General features: G+C 35.0%; 1 protein-coding gene across 1 annotated transcript in view; it reads left to right on the plus strand.

Annotated features, from left to right (window-relative positions):
- Positions 1 to 17,500, plus strand: part of snx17 (sorting nexin 17) — a 103,923-nt gene that overhangs the window by 43,437 nt on the left and 42,986 nt on the right. Inside the window, exons 7-9 of the mRNA XM_056481491.1 lie at positions 6,718 to 6,804; positions 13,566 to 13,627; positions 15,369 to 15,479. Of these exons, the coding sequence (XP_056337466.1) occupies positions 6,718 to 6,804; positions 13,566 to 13,627; positions 15,369 to 15,479 (260 nt within the window). The remainder of the gene's footprint in view (positions 1 to 6,717; positions 6,805 to 13,565; positions 13,628 to 15,368; positions 15,480 to 17,500) is intronic.

Consider the following 17,500-nt stretch of genomic DNA (forward strand, 5'->3'; position numbering starts at 1 on the left):
AAAATGCTCTTAATTTACTCTCATGTCATCCAAGATGTGACTTTTTCTTCAGTAAAATATTAAAGAATATTTTCTTCCTTGAATCATCTTCCTTGATGATTCATATAAACCTTTTACCACAACCGATGGTATGTCTTTCAGAGGTGGTAGATTCACCAACACATACAGCACAACTTCAGCCTATCATGGCTGCACAGTAGAAGTCAAGATCTTCATTTTGTTTTTAACATTCATTAATTTTCTTTTCGGCTTTGTCCCTTTATTAATCTGGGGTTGCCACAGCGGTAGGGCTGGGTATCGTTCCAAAATTTTCGATACCGATACCCTGAATTTGATACCGTTCAGAACTATACTTTTTTTCGATACTTTTATTTTAAGAAATATATTTTAACAAGATTATTTTGTCAATACGTTTGTGACACTTTTCACTGCAGGCTTATCTCTAAGACCAATAAACAAAGGAACGAAAGCACAAAATGAACAAAGTGTAGTTAACACAATATATTAGTGCAAACAGTTTTAATAAAGTTCAAGCAGTTTTAAGTCAATCAATTTTAAGTATTTGTGAGGCTTACTGCTGCTTAAAGGTTTAGTTCACCCAAAAATTGAAATTCTGTCATTATTATCTACAAATGAAGATATTTTGGATTTAATCCAAGAGCTTTCTGATCCTCCCATGGATAAATCGTTGAATAGTTATTTTTGTTTACTTTACGCACAGAAGTATTCTTGCAGCTTCATATAGTTATGATTGAACCACTTATATCGCATGGACTTATTTTGACTATGTTTTTGGTTCCTTTCTAGGCATTAAAAAATGCATATCAGTAAATCTAATCTTTCTCCACAGTAGAAAAAGGCAGCAAACCTTTAATAATAAAAATTGTAAAAGCCCTGTGGCATTCATCTTTCCTTTATTTGTATATTTTTACTTTTTCTGCCAGTGTAAATAGATTATCACTTGATGGTCTCCTAATTCCGGGGTCAGCAGGAGCAGAGACTATAACATTAATGTGAAGAAAACATGAAAGCTAAACTGTTACTGCAGCCAAGGATAAGGACAATTATATTAGATAAGTTTAATGTGAGGTAAACTTCATCATTTACTGTTAACCTTAAAGTATTTTAGTATCAACTTAGCCAGGTATTTAAGCCATCGAAACAGTACATAACGTTACACAGCTTACATTAGGTCGAAAAAGGATTAATAAATTTACACCGCACAAACTTAAGCCCCGTTTACACTGCCAGGTCAATTCCGTATACATATGATACTGCCTATATCAGATTTTTTTTGTCTGTCCGTTTACATGTTTTTTTAATTGTGACCCATATCCAATTCATGTCTTTACACTTGCCGTACAATTTAGGATGCATGCATAAGCGCCGGTTTTAGCGTCTGTGCCACACTAGTCACTTTGGAAGAAACTGTCTTGTTTATAGCTCTGCGAAATCTACGAAGCGTAGTAGAAGCAGTGAATGGTTCAGTCCAGATTTACCCCCACGCAGTTTACGTAATGGTATGGCCCTGATGTGTGTGTGTAGTTGATGTAGCCTTTGCCTGTGTGCGCACTGGTGTTGTTGGAGAGAATAAAGTTGTTCTGTGTAGCCTGCAGTGAGTGTATTAATAGCGAAAAAAAAAACAAAAGTTACAACACGAAGTTCGCCCAACTTTAAAATGATTTTGAGGCGGAGGAGGTGGGAAAGAGCCGTCATCGCATCTTGCGCTTATGGTTTATATGCTGTATGATGTCCTCCACCATTCAGAGGAATGTGTGGTTACGAGAGAGATCTCAGGTCTGGTGGGAGCAAATTGTGGTGACTGACCACTTTCCTCCATGTTTCCTCTGTTGTTGTTTACCGCGTCGGAATCTCCACACACGCTCTTCCTCCTACATCATTAAATTGCGGAGAGGCACCACATTGTCACAAGTTTAATGATGATCAGAACAGAACGCCTCAATAAATCCGATCTGCCTGTTTACATGACAGTCGCATTGTCACATATCCGATTTATATCTGATTTATATGAAGGAGGCCTGAAACCGATCGCTGAATATCCGAATGCATGCGTTTTTTTTCTGTTTACACGGTCATAGAACAGATCCGATCTGTGTTGATAGTGTAAACGGGGCCTTAAACTTAACTTTAACGGTACACAAGCAAGAAGTGCTAAAAGTTAACTGATTTTTCATGTCTGTTTGACAATTTGATAAGCTCTGGGCGAGTGGGTGTAACCGCCAGCATTTGGTCCGGGCACGTTAAGGATGCAGGTTTTCTAGCTTACTGACGTTGACAATATTATTCCCTTGGGTGTCGAAATTTGGTACCGAACGAAAATGTTTCTTTAGATACTCTATAGTATCGAGACGATTCGGTCGATGCTTAAAAAGTATGGAACTTGATACCCAGCCCTACACAGCGGAATGAAGCGCCAACTTATCCAGCATATGTTTTACACAGTGGATGCCCTTCAAGCTGCAACCCATCAATGGGAAACATCCATACATACTTATTCACACACATACACTATGGACAATTTAGCCTACCCAGTTCATCTGTACTGTATGTCTTTGGACTTTTGGGGGAAACTGGAGCACCTGGAGGAAACCCACGCCAGCAAGGGGAGAACATGCAAACTTCTCTAATAATTTTGTCTCTAAAATGGTTTTAGAAAAATTAAAAACTGCTTTTATTCTAGCCGAAATAAAGCAAATAGGGCTTTCTCCAGAAAAAAAAATATTATCAGACATACAGTGAAAATTTCCTTGTTCTACATAATTTGAGAAATATATATAAAAAAAAAAAACCTTCAAAGAGGGGCCAATAATTCTGACTTCAAAAGTGCTTGAGGTTCAGCAGTCTGACTCGTTTGTTCTCTTTAAAATTGAAATGCTTAGCTAATGTGTGTGACTTAGATTTACATTAGACAAATACTATTTTTTGTTTAATCTTATTTTTATTTATTTACTTATTCATTTGTTTATTTATTGTTCTGTCATTTATTTTCAGTTTAAAATTATTACTTGTGTTTAAAAGCTAAAAACGTTTTTTTTTTCTGTTTCTTTTTTGGCTATTGTTTTTTTATTATTTATTATTATTTGCTGGATTAATTGGTTACTGAGCAGCTATAAATAATGCTTTAAAATATAAGGGATTTTCATGTGATTTTTCTAAACTAGTAGTGTTTTGAAAATTAATAAATCCATATTAATCGTGAGAACTGTGAAACTATGATTCTTCCTAACCCTGTAATCGTACAACCAAAATCTATAGTTGTTGCATCTATGTCTATGTCTATGTATATCCATATTTTCTTTCTGTGTTAGCTTTAATGTTTTACTAAAGAAAAAATGTCAACCACTGTACAGTTGAAGTCAGAATTATTAGCCCCCCTGAATTATTAGCCCCCTGTTTTTTTTTTCTCCCAATTTCTGTTTAACTGGGAGAAGATTATTTCAACACATTTCTAAACATAATAGTTTTAATAACTCATTTATTTTATCTTTGCCATGATTACTGTAAATAATACTTGACTAGATATTTTTCAAGACACTTTACAGCTTAAAGTGACATTTAAAGACTTAACGAGGTCACTGATGAGGTGAGGTGATTGGGATTATTGTATAATGATGGTTTGTTTTGTAGATTATCAAAAAAATATATAGCTTAAAGGGGCTAATAATTTTGACCTTAATGTTTTTTTTTTATTAAAAACTGCTTTTATTCTAGCCGAAATAAAACAAATAAGACTTTCTCCAGAAGAAAAATTATTATCAGACATGCTGTGAAAATTTCCTTGCTTTGTTAAACATTATTTGGGAAATATTTAAAAAAGAAAAAAATTCAAAGGGGGGCTAATAATTCTGACCTCAACTGTTTATCTTGGATGACCTGAGCGTAATAAAACATTTAAAAATATATATTTTTAGGTGTGCTATCTCTTTAGAGAACAAGTTATCTCAGAAAAATCATGACAGTGATGTTTGCACAGGAAAACCATTCATACTCACCTCATAGAATGTAAAGAAAACTAAAGATGCTACCAGCAAATAAGTTATAAATTTTGTCTCTAAGCATTGAAACATGATGCGTCTATCAGCTTTTGCCATAAAATAATACATGACATACTCTGAGAGAGAAGAGAGGAGAAAAGCACTGCAATATAATTCCTTAGAGTCTTAAAAACAACACATAATCTGAACAATGCTTCACTAGAAATAGATGTGGTTTTCCTTCTTAGTCTATTATAAACAATGTTTGTTGGGATTTTGCTGGCAGGAGTAAATGCAGCAGCAGCTGTATTCAAATGCTTGTCGCTGTATTGATTGATTGCGAATGGCCTGAAATGCCCTGCACAGAAAAATATTACTTGTTCCATCTGAAATGAAAGCGATTAAACACTCACGCGAGGAGTTGCGCTTGCTCCACATCATATTTAACAATATTCTGGCTTCAAGCATCTTTTTCGAATGACCAGGAGTGTGTGAATCATTTTTTATGAACACCCCCTAGAGACAAAATAAATGAGTTTCCTGAGGCCAGATTCTTTCATTTCTTTTGCAATGCATGTCATTTTAGTTTAGTGCATTCAGCAAGTGGATTTGTAAAGAATACCTTTTTCACAATTGTCCCGTTTCCAGTTCTGCCTTCATTACATTACAGAGCTGAAAGTCTTTCAAAGGATGAACCCCTAGGAGAACCGTAGACTTATTGGAAGTGGACTTGTTATTTTTTCTTTCTTGTTCTCAAAACTGGAGGGCATTTGTGATTTTATGCAGATGTCTGGCAACGCCTCGTCTTGTCTGGATAAATTCAGTCGTTTTGTTTATAGAACTTTTCGTGTCTCTTTTTTATACGAGCTGTCGTTGTTTGACTGCTTTTAGCGGAGAATCATCACGCATCCTTGAGGAATGACAAGCTGTGCGCAACTCCCACTCTGTTGCCAGATCCTCACTTAAAAAAAGGCTTAATCTTGTCAGATGGAATGATGAAATACAGACCCCATAAGAATCCTTTCCAAATATGATTTTGGCATACTGCCTGATCTTGGCAGAAATATGCACTGGTAAAAGAAATAATAATAATAAATTGTGGAAAATAAATGTCTGCAAACAGAACCTGATTGTCGACTAACTGATGGTGGAGTTAAGATAAACAATTCTGTGCCAAAAACATGTCTGGACTTAAAACAGAAATAAATACAAATTGTTATTATATTTGTGATATATTAATGCACATCCAATCATGACATGTATGTAGAACAGAGGCTAGCTAGCCAAGTGCTATGCAGGTAAACCTCACTCCTCTGATCTCTAAAGGTGCTCTAGCAACAGACGCTAGATGCCATCATCTTTAGCTCCCTTGTTAGAGCAAACAACACGCTAGCCAAGTGCTATGCAGGTAAACCTCACTCCTCTGACCTCTAAAGACAGATTTATACTTTTGCATCAAGTATGGTCCGGCGCAGCTTCGCGTGGTCGAATAGCCCTCACCGTAGCCGACACTGACGTACACCTCTCAAAAATGTAAAAACATGTTGCAATGACGTGTAGCGCAAGCTCTGTTATTGGTCTGCTTGGTGGCACTGATGAGTGTGGATGGGGCTGAGAACCGCTCAAACCCGTTGGAGCGAGTGTTTACAAGTGTCGAGTCCCATGAAGGAGCTCCAGATGGAGACTTTTGTTTTGTGTTTACCTTATGATTATTGTTGTTGCACATCCGCCAGCTCCTGCTTCAGAATGAGCAAGTTTTAGCTACTTGTACATTAAGGTAACGTTCAGAAAAAACAAAACACTAGTTGAAGAAACTCGACACAGAGGAACATAAAAACCTCACTGTGAGCTAGTGTTTCGGAAGTGTTATTGCAGAGCAACACAAACAGCACACAGAAGTATAAATGCACGTGCAAGGCATGCACCGTGAGTCACGGATATTGGTCGACGCAGAAGTATCAACCAGACTTTAAGGTGCTCTAACGACAGATGCTAGAGGCCACGGTCTTTAGCCTCCTTGGTTAGAGTATACTTGTATTAATTTTAACTAAATAATGAAAATCTCAAATATGTGATTAGTATTAAAATAGTATTCCTGTGTAGTGTAATATTATGTTATTTTTGTTCATGTTATATTATTAACATGTAAACATTGTTACAACTATACAAACGAAACAGAAACATGTTTTTTAATGATGTACATATGTACATGTGTCTTTAAATAATACATTCCTATCACATAATACCATTCTTGTCTTAACATGCTGTCTAATGTCAGAGCACTGAAAAGGGTAAGCCAAAGAGTAGAATGAAAAGTTGTGACGGCATGCATTATGCTATAGATCTAACTGTCGTCTCCTCCTCTTCTTCTTTTCACACTCCTGTTTTTAATGTTTCTAAAAGCTCAGTGCCCATTTCAGTGCAACCCCCCTTCTCCTGTTTCCCAACTCTAGAGAAAAATGTCTTTTTCTAACAGCTGTGCAGCATTTATTTATTCCCTCGTTCCTCCTTCTGTTATTTCTCCTCCTCTCTCTTGCACAAAGTGATAAACATGTTATTGTGCCCTCTATGGCTTTAGCCAGATGGATTCTCCGCCCATCTCACTTGTTTGTTGTCAATGCTATTACTCTCCAAATGTCCTTGAGTCTGAAGGCACTCATACATTTCATCTGGTCTCTTGTTGCTTCGTCCAAACCTCTCCGACCTCCCGCTGTGTGTCCAGACGTGAGAAAATTGCAGGAGTTTGAGCTGCCCTACGTGTCCATCACCAGCCTGCACAGTTCAGACTACCGTATCGTCCTACGAAGAGGTACAGTACTTATTTTGGAAGTGGTTGTTGAATACTATGCCCAGTGGACTAGTGTATGTATATAAAAACAAAGTGTTTTTTGCGTAGCTCAGGGAAGAAGGGCTTAAAGAACACTTTGCTTTTTTTGGAAAAAGGCTCATTTTACAAGTACCCTTGAGTTAAAAAATAAGTGGTATGTGAACAGATTAAAATAGTTGTTAGAAACCTTCAGTACGTGTGGTCATCAGACTGCTTTTCCACAAACAAGGAAAGGGAGAAAATCACAAAACATTGTCTCAGAAAAATAATTCCAGAAATTTCATTTTGCATAATATTGGCATCAAATTCATAAACTTTAGATGATGGATAATAAAGCCCAGAGTGTCTTCTTTTCAAAGATGCATAAACTGTGAATGTAGACCAAATCATTCAGCAACTGTTAAAGGGCTCATAGGTTACCCCTTTTTTCATATTTAATATAAGTCTTTTGTGTCCCCAGAATGTGTCTGTAAAGTTTCAGCTCAAAACACCCATCAGATTATTTATTATAGCTGTTTGAAGTGTCTATATTATAGCTGGAAAAAAGGTTTTGCTGTTTTTTGTACTGGCCCTTTAAGGCTAGTCCTCCCCGCCCACCGTTCCCATGTGCCTGTCAGCAATCGCTGCCCTCGGCTGCCTCAGGAAGCAGATCTCACGTAACGTGTGTGAGAAATACTACAGTAAGAACTTTAACAATCACTATTTGATACATTTTTTTGTGGATTTGCAACAATGAGTCACACACAATGTCATTACAAAGTTCACACACACAGCAAGGACACAAACACATAGCGCAGACACATACACACACACACACACACACACACACACACACACACACACACACACACACAAACAAACGTAGCGCAGACATACACACACACACATAGCTCAGACACGCAGACACACACACACACAGAGAGAGAGAGAGACTCGTTTTGCACGCATATGTGACATGATACTGGTAATATCCACTGCTGTATGGATATCTCTTATATTAATGTACAAAATAAACCTGATTTAACGTCCACAAACCGCGATTGAAGCATCTTCCTTTAATTGTTCTGACACGCGGCTGTGCTGATTAAGTGCATCTGAAGTGAATCGCTGTAATTCATTACACACATGCTCTGTTTTAAAACATTTTAAACTTGTAAATCTCACGCTTGATCACGTTTGATGATGATTGATGATCCTAGCAAACTGAACACACCTTTTATTCCCGGCTGCTTTGCGCTCGTCCTCTCTTGATGATATGATTATACATGTGACTACCGGACATGTTAATGCGCGCAGCTGTCAATCAAAATTGGTGGGCGGGGGAACCGCACTCCTACATAAAGTTGGAGTCGATCTGAAAACCGCTCCAATTGGTCCACCGTTTTTATGTTGTTAAATTTGAAAAAAAAGGACTGGGTGTTTTTTTTATTTCACCCCAATATGACAGTTTATACACTATACATACACACATTTTTGTCCAAACAGCTTGAAAAGTAGATTTTTCACCATAGGTGCCCTTTAATGTTTTCGTTTGGGAAGGTCATTTTTGAGAAAGTGCATTTGACGGTGAGGGAGAGAAAGACATCGACATAGCCTCGGAAAACTTTTTACAGAAATCTATTTTAGAAATCTAGAAGATAGAAATGCTATCTTCATCAGATTTAAAATATAAGCTCATTAGACACTTGGCTTTCAAGTCATATTTTTTCTAGGACATTACATTAATGTTTTGCTGTGTTTGTAAATAGAAAAACATATATTGAACACAACACAATACAATTTTTCATCACTTCATAATGTATAACTTTTTATATTTTTGAACAATTAACTTCACCACAGTAAAGCTCAAAGTGTCTTCTTTCCAATGATACCTAATTTATGTTTGCAGCTTACTGGAGTCAGGAACTGTTACTATATAAAGTTAGGTAGGTGTAAATCCCCAAAATAGAGTGCTATGTAACAGGTTAAACAGTTGAATTTTACCATTAATGAATCCAAACTCTGGGTCTGGCAGGAGCACTTTTAGCGTAGCATAAATATTTGAACCGGATTACACTCATTCTGGCGAAATCAGTGAACATTGATACCATACAATGCCATACAAATTATGCATCAGGCATAATGATATTACGCAATAGTCCTCAGTTACTAGGGAACAGTGCTGTGTAATACCATTGCTCCTGTTGAAGCTATGGTACGTCAGCAAAATTCCTTGCAGGAATAAGAGCAGCCATATCGACCGTGAAAATAGCAAGTTTTTATTTTCTTTCAGTCTTGGTACACAATATATCTGCAGAAGAATCAATCTTTAAATTGGAAAATTATTGCTACTGCAAGTTAAATGTTCTCCCACCAGACCCGTGGATTGGCTAAATGCATTAAAAATGGTAAAACCATACTGTTTAACCTCTAGGTGAATTCTAAATGAGCCTATTTTCAAAAAAAGTAGTGTTCTTAAAAAATGGTTTGTCTTTCATTTTTGTAGCTTTCACTTAAATAAAACAAAAAACATGAATAAATTGCCAAAAAATGTTGATCATTCTGTTATTACTCATGTTATTGTAATACTGAATGACTTATTTACATTACATTTAAAGGTCCAGTGAAATGTTTTGAACTGTCCAGTTTTGTTCGACATGTGACTAAATTTAAACTAAAACATGAAGACAGGTGGACTAGAGTAGCCCCTCCCATAAAAAAAAAAAAAAACATCCATAGCATTTTGTTATCATAGCTCTGCCAGTGAGAGTGGTTTGTGCCCAAATGCAGTAGCATTTTGAAGGGTAAAGGCCGGGTCAAGAGGTTTGATGAGAAACCAACTGTTTTGGAGCTTATAGATATCATTAAGACTACCTAAGCCATTTGATAGCATTATTGTAAAGAACAAAGTACCACAACTAAAAAAAATTATTCATGAAACATTTTTATTACTACTTATTTTATTACGAAGTATTGTCATGACTGTCTAAAGAAATTTTGAAGAATGTTGGAAACCGTTATTAATTGGCATCAGTAGTAGAAAAAAACAAATACTTTGAAAGTCAATGGTTTTTGGATTCCAACATTGTTCTGAATGTTTTTGAGTGAACTGTCCTTTTAATACAATCACCAATTGTGTATACTAGGGCTCGGCGAATATTAATATAATATTATATATTATTATTATTATTAATATTATTCAAATATGTAGCTTTAATTTATTTTTGATAGTTGTAGTAATATTAGTTCTTTTATTTCGCATTATTTCAGTTCATATTCATATCAGATTTTTTGATAATTTATGCTCAAGAAATATTTTTTAATGTTTTTTCAAGAACATATTAAGTAATTAGCAGGCCATTGAATAATGTACACCTGATCATGAATAATGCACATCTGACGTTATGATGTGGACACGACTCAAATCAAGTATATGTTTATGCAATATATGGTGACATATGTTTTTTAATTCAACGAAAAAAACATTTACATTTAACAATCTTCTGCAAAAATGGAGCAAATCTGATGACTCAGCTTGCACTTCACTGATTTTCGTCCAATCAGATGCTCTTTAGAATTAGGATGACACCTTACGCTGAGACAGATGCAGACTAATGTCAAAATAAAAACACCAGATAACAGCTCCTCACTTCTCTTTACAATCTGATGATTGCCTATCCACCAAGTTCAGTTGCGAAAGATTGGTACTGTTAAAAGTGTCTGTTGCCGTCTGTCTGTGGGGTGTGAATTGGTCTTAAGAAGTAGCAAGTCATGATTCATGAATGTGATGTAATTGATAAACCTGTTGTCTTTCAAAATGTTCCACCCAAACATCCTGTTTTAACTGAAAGCTACGTCAAATTTCGGCTAGCAAAGAACCAGGTAAACTACATAAAAGATGGCCACAGCTGTGAGGATTTGTCGTTTAACAGGTTACGGGTGAGATTTTCTGCGCACAAAAGGAAATCAGCAGTGCTGGCAGCACCAAGAGCCGTTTGCGCTAATCCATTCCAGCACTGGCACTCTCCATCCAACAAGCTAAGCCTTGTTGAGCTTATTTGCTCACAGTCTGAAGCTGCTCTTGGCCAGGGCTCCCCTCGGTTACATCACTCAGAAACACGGTTATGGAAAATGAACCCACACAAACACACAAGCTGTTCACAACGAATATTTCGTTAGTTTGCGCAAACGGCTTGTGGTTGTTTGCTCGTGTGCTATATTGGAAGCAAAAATAAACATTATAGTTTATGTTGGTCTTTTTGCTTCCAGCATCGTTTTTTCCCCCTGCAAAACTAAGGTCATTGTCAGTCAAAGAGCCGTGGTGGTAGTTTTAAAGAAATAGGCTAAATATATACCAGGTCAGTTAATATTATTTTATTATATGACTTTTAAAACATTGAGGTTTACATTTTGTATTGAAAAATATCTATTAAATGTTCTGTCATCATGGCAAAGAAAATAAAGAATTTAAACTATTAATTTAAGAAATGTGTTAAAGTCTTCTTTCTGTCAAACTGAAATTTGGGAAAAACATAGGGGCGCCAATAATTCAGCTGGGATAATAGTTCTGAATTCATTTGTCGAGCGGGTTCAAGAGGAAATATGTTCTTTGAACTATTTAAAGAACAGTGACAAACCCACTACTGTTTTGTTTATGCATGTGTTCATTTGTGGGTCATTTGAATAAGTCTGAACTCCACCTTCTAAAACTTGGTGCACATCACTGTGGTCAGAGAGAGATGCTGAAAAGATCCTCTGTCTGATTTCACATGAAGTCTAGTGCCATTTCAATGAAATATAAATGCCCCACCTTGGATCAAAGACATCAAAAAAACCAAAAACAGGACATGATTTTACAAGATTACTCCATAAAAAGGACAGAAATGCTCAAGCATAGCCATTTTTAGCTAATTATAGTCATTAGCCCCTTTCACACATAAACCTTTCAGAAAGTTACTGGTAAATTGATGTAAAGAGGTCATGTATGAACAGGCCCTTTAAAAAAATAAATAAATAAAAAAAAAAAAAAAAAAAAATATATATATATATATATATATATATATATATATATATATATATATATATATATATATATATATACCAGAAAATGAATTCCACCAATTTTCCAGGATGAGACGTTGTAAAATCACCAGTAAATTGCTGTTATTTTAGCTAAACAAAACAATAGAACAAGAACCACAGATCACAACCTGCAGATTTCTCAATATCACCATCAATATCAACATCAAAAAAGTATCAAAAACAATAAAGTAAATAGTCAAAAAATAAATTTGGTTATTAAACAGAAGGAAAATAAAAAATACATATTGTGATCTACCAAGGTTTGCAAAAATGTACTTGAAATCATGGGGCCTGCATACACAAGGAAAGGGCCAGATTTAATAAAAAGTATAATTTTTTCTGCTGAATAAAAAAGTGTTTTTTATTTCTTCTTTTTTTCTGTTGTCAGTGGATGGGCCGTGTTATAAATGCCAGCAGTTATTTTAAAAGAGGATGTTTTTAAATAAGGGGATGTAATGGTGGCCATTATTAAATACAGTTAAACACAGGTTTCTGAAACACCTAGTATATCCTCAGTTGTGTGTGTGACAGAGGCACTTCTTGGCATTCTTTTACACACTTTATAAGCTATTCAATAATTGTCAACTGATTAAAACACCCTAACAAAGCTGGTGTATTCAGCCCTGCATTCAGCATAGTTTTGCATGTGTGGTCATTTCTGTCACAAGTCGAGCTACAAATGTGGACACTCCCTATAATAGTGCAAAGTGCTTGCTTTTTTTTTTTTAGATATGTTGTGTTTGGTTTATTTAAGTGAATTATTTTGCATTGAGTATCTCATTAAAACAGTTTGATAAAATCCTTCATCACAAAAAGAGCTTATAGAAATAGAAAACAGTAATATTGTGAAATATTAACATTTAAAAATTGCATGTTTTTGATAATATGTCATTTAATCTTTCCAATTTTCAGTTACATGATCCCTTAGAAATCAGTCTGATATGCTGATTTGCTCTCTGCTCAAAAATATATACAGTTGAAGTCAGAATTATTAGCCCCCCTTTGAATTTATTTTTCTTTTTTAAATATTTCCCAAATGATGTTTAACAGAGCATGGAAATTTTCACAGTATGTCTGATAATATTTTTTCTTCTGGAGAAAGTCTTACTTGTTTTATTTCAGTCTACAGATATAAATACATAGTCTACAGAACAAACCATCATTATACAATAACTTGCCTAATTATCCTAACCTGCCTAGTTAACCTAATTAACCTAGTTAAGTCTTTAAATGTCACGTTAAGCTGTTTAGAAGTCTCTTGAAAAATATCTAGTCAAATATTATTTACTGTCATCATGGCAAAGATCAAATAAATCAGTTATTAGAGATGAGTTATTAAAACTATTAGAAATGTGTTAAAAAAAAATCTCTCCGTTGAACATAAATTGGGGAAAAAAACAGGGGGGCTAATATTTCAGGGGGTCTAATAATTCTGACTTCAACTGTATTTCTATCATAAAGCAAAGCAGCTGCTAAATTTATGTAAAGTATTGTGCAATTTTAGTTCAGAATTTGTTGTGGAATATAGAAATCTTCTGTAACAATGCTACTGTAACTTAAAATCAATTTAATTCATTCCCTCTGATTTAAAAATATTAATTTCTCAAAGTTCATTTGTAGGATGTTGTAGGAGTAGGATGTTTTGACACCTTTAATGAAGAGCATTTTATTTTCTCCTACAGTGCGTCAGGACCCAATTCTGGATCCAGTGAGATGTTCACAGCTTTTGAGGAAAGCTCAACAGGTAGAAATTTTATATTCTTTATATTTATAATAACTCTACAAATTAATTTCAAGAATTGTAAATATAGTACTTTGTCATGTCTGTTTGTGTGTGCAATTTTCACAGAATTTCCTAGAATGTTTTTTTTCTTGTGGAGAAAGCCTCTTTCTTTTAGTTTGGCTGGAATTTGAGCAGTTTAAAAAACAATTAAACCGTGTTTTAAGCTCATTATTGTTAAAGACAATGTGGTCATGTCATTTGCCCATGAATATTTCCTGCTTGTTATCAAACTATTTCATAACTATAACAAGAGGCAGTTCGATGGCACTTTTTGAATTTTCGGAAGCTATAGAAATTAAAATTGTAAAATAAATATGTTGGGATGATTCTTTTGTTTACATCCCTCAAAATGGTCTATACCCCTTAAGATATTGTTTTCCTATTGCCTACAGAACAAACCACTATTGTCTTATAACTTGCCTACTTAACCAAACTTCCCTTGTCAACCTGACTAACCAAGTCTTTAAATTGTACTTTAAACTGAACACTTTTATCTTGCAAAACAGCTAGTAAAATATTATTCACTGTTATCATGGCAACGGCAAATAAATTAGTTACTAAACATTAAAAAAAAAACTTTTTCTCTGTTAAACAGCTCTTCAAATTTCTACATGTAAAAGTGACATAGTTGGCAGTCAGTCAAAGACCTGCTAGAGGACATGCACTCTTTTAGAAGGTCATAGTACTAAAATTTCAATTTGTGACAGTTGAATTGAATAAATATCTGGACCTAAATCAGTATGTTTTAACGAGTCTTAGTTTTCTTTTTAGAGACAATAATTATTGTACATATTTTGTAGGAGACTTTGAGCTTTGTAACATTGTAGATTACTTATACATTCACAAGCACAAACGCACTGTAGAAAAATGAAGACATTACAAAGTATATGAACTCTTTAAAATTCTGACCCTATTTTTTTTCAACTCTCATATTAATGATATGAATTTAAAACAGATTTAGCATTTCCAATTAAATATTTATGGGCCTCGTTTATCTCATTTCCTCAATAACTTTCGCTCATTTACTTTGTTACATGCCAGTACCATTCAGTACTACATGTTTGGCCTGAATTGCATTCATTCTTTGGGATTTTGCTCCTCCAGCCCACACAGATATAGGTAATTTTGCAGTCAGATGGTGTTCGTGCACCGGCTGCCCATCAGAGAGCAGTCTCTGCAGGAGCAGAATAGGAGATTAGACCTGGCCTCGCATTTTCATTTTGTAATCTCTATAAAGATCAGTCTCTGCTCTGAGACCTGCATCTCAGTGGGAGATGAAACTTGTAGGAGGGGGGGAGAAAAGATGAATCTGCAAAAAAAATATGATAGAACAGTAACGCTACTTGTATCTATTAAAGATGTTTGCTATCTGGAAACATTTTACAGTATTTTTATGCTTTAGAAGAGTCATACACTTACAGCACCTTTAAATAAAGAAGTGTATGAATGTATAAATAGTAATGTTGTTCCATTGAATATGTAGCACTCATGACATGTAAGCAAAATTCAGAGGAAATGAAACTGCTCTGACTCTGTGACTTTCATTTTTGTGAGTGTGAAAGGGTGTGATTATCGTCAGCGGTATTGCAGGCTCATCAGAATAACTCTGAGATCAGCTGAATCTGGCAGGAAGCTTCAGAAGTTGAGTTTGAGTTCAGCACAAAGGTGTTTTAAAGAGCATCTGTGTTTGTCTTTACCACAGGAGACCCAGCAGATCCCCACTGAAGAGGTGCAGCTGGAGATCTACCTGTCCAACGGCCAGAAAGTCAAAGTCAACATCCTCACATCTGACCAGACCGAGGACGTTCTGGAGGTCAGAATATGTTGCTTTGAAGCACTCGCATCTGATTCATGTTATCAAAGTCCGTAATCGCTGCCAGGTTATTATTTAGGTCATTTTGAATAGTATTATTTCCAGACATTTATCCTGAGCTAAACTGAACATCCCGTACGTCAGTCAGAAAACACAATCATGTTCAGTCACATTTGCGTACAGACAGACTAATATGTTATGATCAGAATGCATGAAATATATACTTTTCTTTGATTTTACATGTGAAGTATTTGATTTTGTTGGGAATTTTAACCTGAACACATATGCTGTTAGCTGTTTATTGTGCTGTTATAGGAACGGTTTATATTATATATATATATATATTATATATATATATATAATATATATATATATATTATATATATATATATATATATATATAATATATATAATATATATATATATATATATATATATATATATTTATTATATATATATATATATTTATATATATATAAGATCTTAAACATTATATCATTTGTCACTGAATGACTTTCAGTGCTCAGCCGTCAGAAAAAACGTGATGTCACTTGCGTGATGACGTACATCAGACACGCTGCCAGCGCTTTGCAGTTGGTTAAGCTCCGTGAACATCGCAAAAGTTTTAGCTACAAAATGAGTGCCCTGAATACAGATGTGAATAAACAAGCTGAACAAGCTAAACATGCAGACGAATTAGTTGATAAGAAAGGAAAGACTAATGCAGTGGTGTGGAAGTGATTGGCTTTTTAAGTTCCGGTAAACTTATAGTTTCGGTGCTCTGCAAAATGTGTGGGAGAGTGGGGCCGACTAGCAGCGGGAACACATCAAATCTGTTCCACCTGATAAAACATACTGAGAGTCAGAAGATGAGGCATCTTAAAAGTGTAAGCCAACCTGTCGCCTCACCATCCACCTCCACGACACCGGAACCAGCGGTGTCAGAAGAGAAGGCAATGAAGCAAACTTCGCTTATTAACACGTCAGATACACCTATAAATTACTCGCAAATAAACCGATACTATGTTATGTATATGTTATACATATAAACTTGATGCATGCATACACCCGCAGACACACAAACGTAGATATAAACTCGATCCTTGCATATACTTGATCCTCGCATATACCCATATTAACACACACACACACACAAACTAGCTGCATGCTGGTATAGTGCTCGAGCAACTTACAAAATAAAATTCACAAACATTTATCAGGAATCTGGTTATGCAAAGCTTATGAAGAGAAAGTATGTGATTAATAGATTTATTAAATCTGTTAAATGATGAAAATGTGTTATATAAAATATTAGTCTGAACAGACTATATAAAGTATATAAGAACTATTTTATGTTAAACCTTTTAATTTAATTAGGTTATTATATACACAATATAGACAGATAGAACCCTTAAAGGATGTCAAGATGAAAAGCAACCAGAACTATGATTATACTCATGCTTGTAAAGGCTAAATACAAATAAAAGTGAACATAATTTTTTTTTTTTTTATTAAACAAATTAGTTATAAGAGCCTGGAGGTTTATAGACTTTGCAAATTTAGTTTGCAGACATTGTAGATACAGACATCAATTGTATGCGTTCTTGGCAGTTTTTTCCTGTCTTTTAATATTGTCCATATCAATTCGGAATTATATCGTATTGACCGAAATTAAGATATATATCATGATAAAATTTTTCCCATATTGTCCAGCCGAAATCATTTTATTTGCATTTTACAATTACCTTCATTGACAGTGCTTAAGGACTTTACACTAAAAAGAAAAAAAAATGAAATTGTTTCGTGTGAAGGTCACTGTGATCAACAGAAGCTCGCAGAATCTTATTTCTCATATGCGTTCTTTGTTCTCGCGGTTCAAGTTTGTTCTTCAAGGTAGCCTGCAAGACCAACTGTCACCACAAGAATGCAATCCGTGCACAGACACAACCATGGCCGTTGCTTCATTGCCTCCCCATATATACCTGATTAATTTTGGAAATTGGACTGCGAAAATGAAACGA

Source organism: Danio aesculapii, chromosome 20 (assembly GCF_903798145.1).
Source record: "Danio aesculapii chromosome 20, fDanAes4.1, whole genome shotgun sequence".
In the NCBI taxonomy this organism is placed as follows: domain Eukaryota; kingdom Metazoa; phylum Chordata; class Actinopteri; order Cypriniformes; family Danionidae; genus Danio; species Danio aesculapii.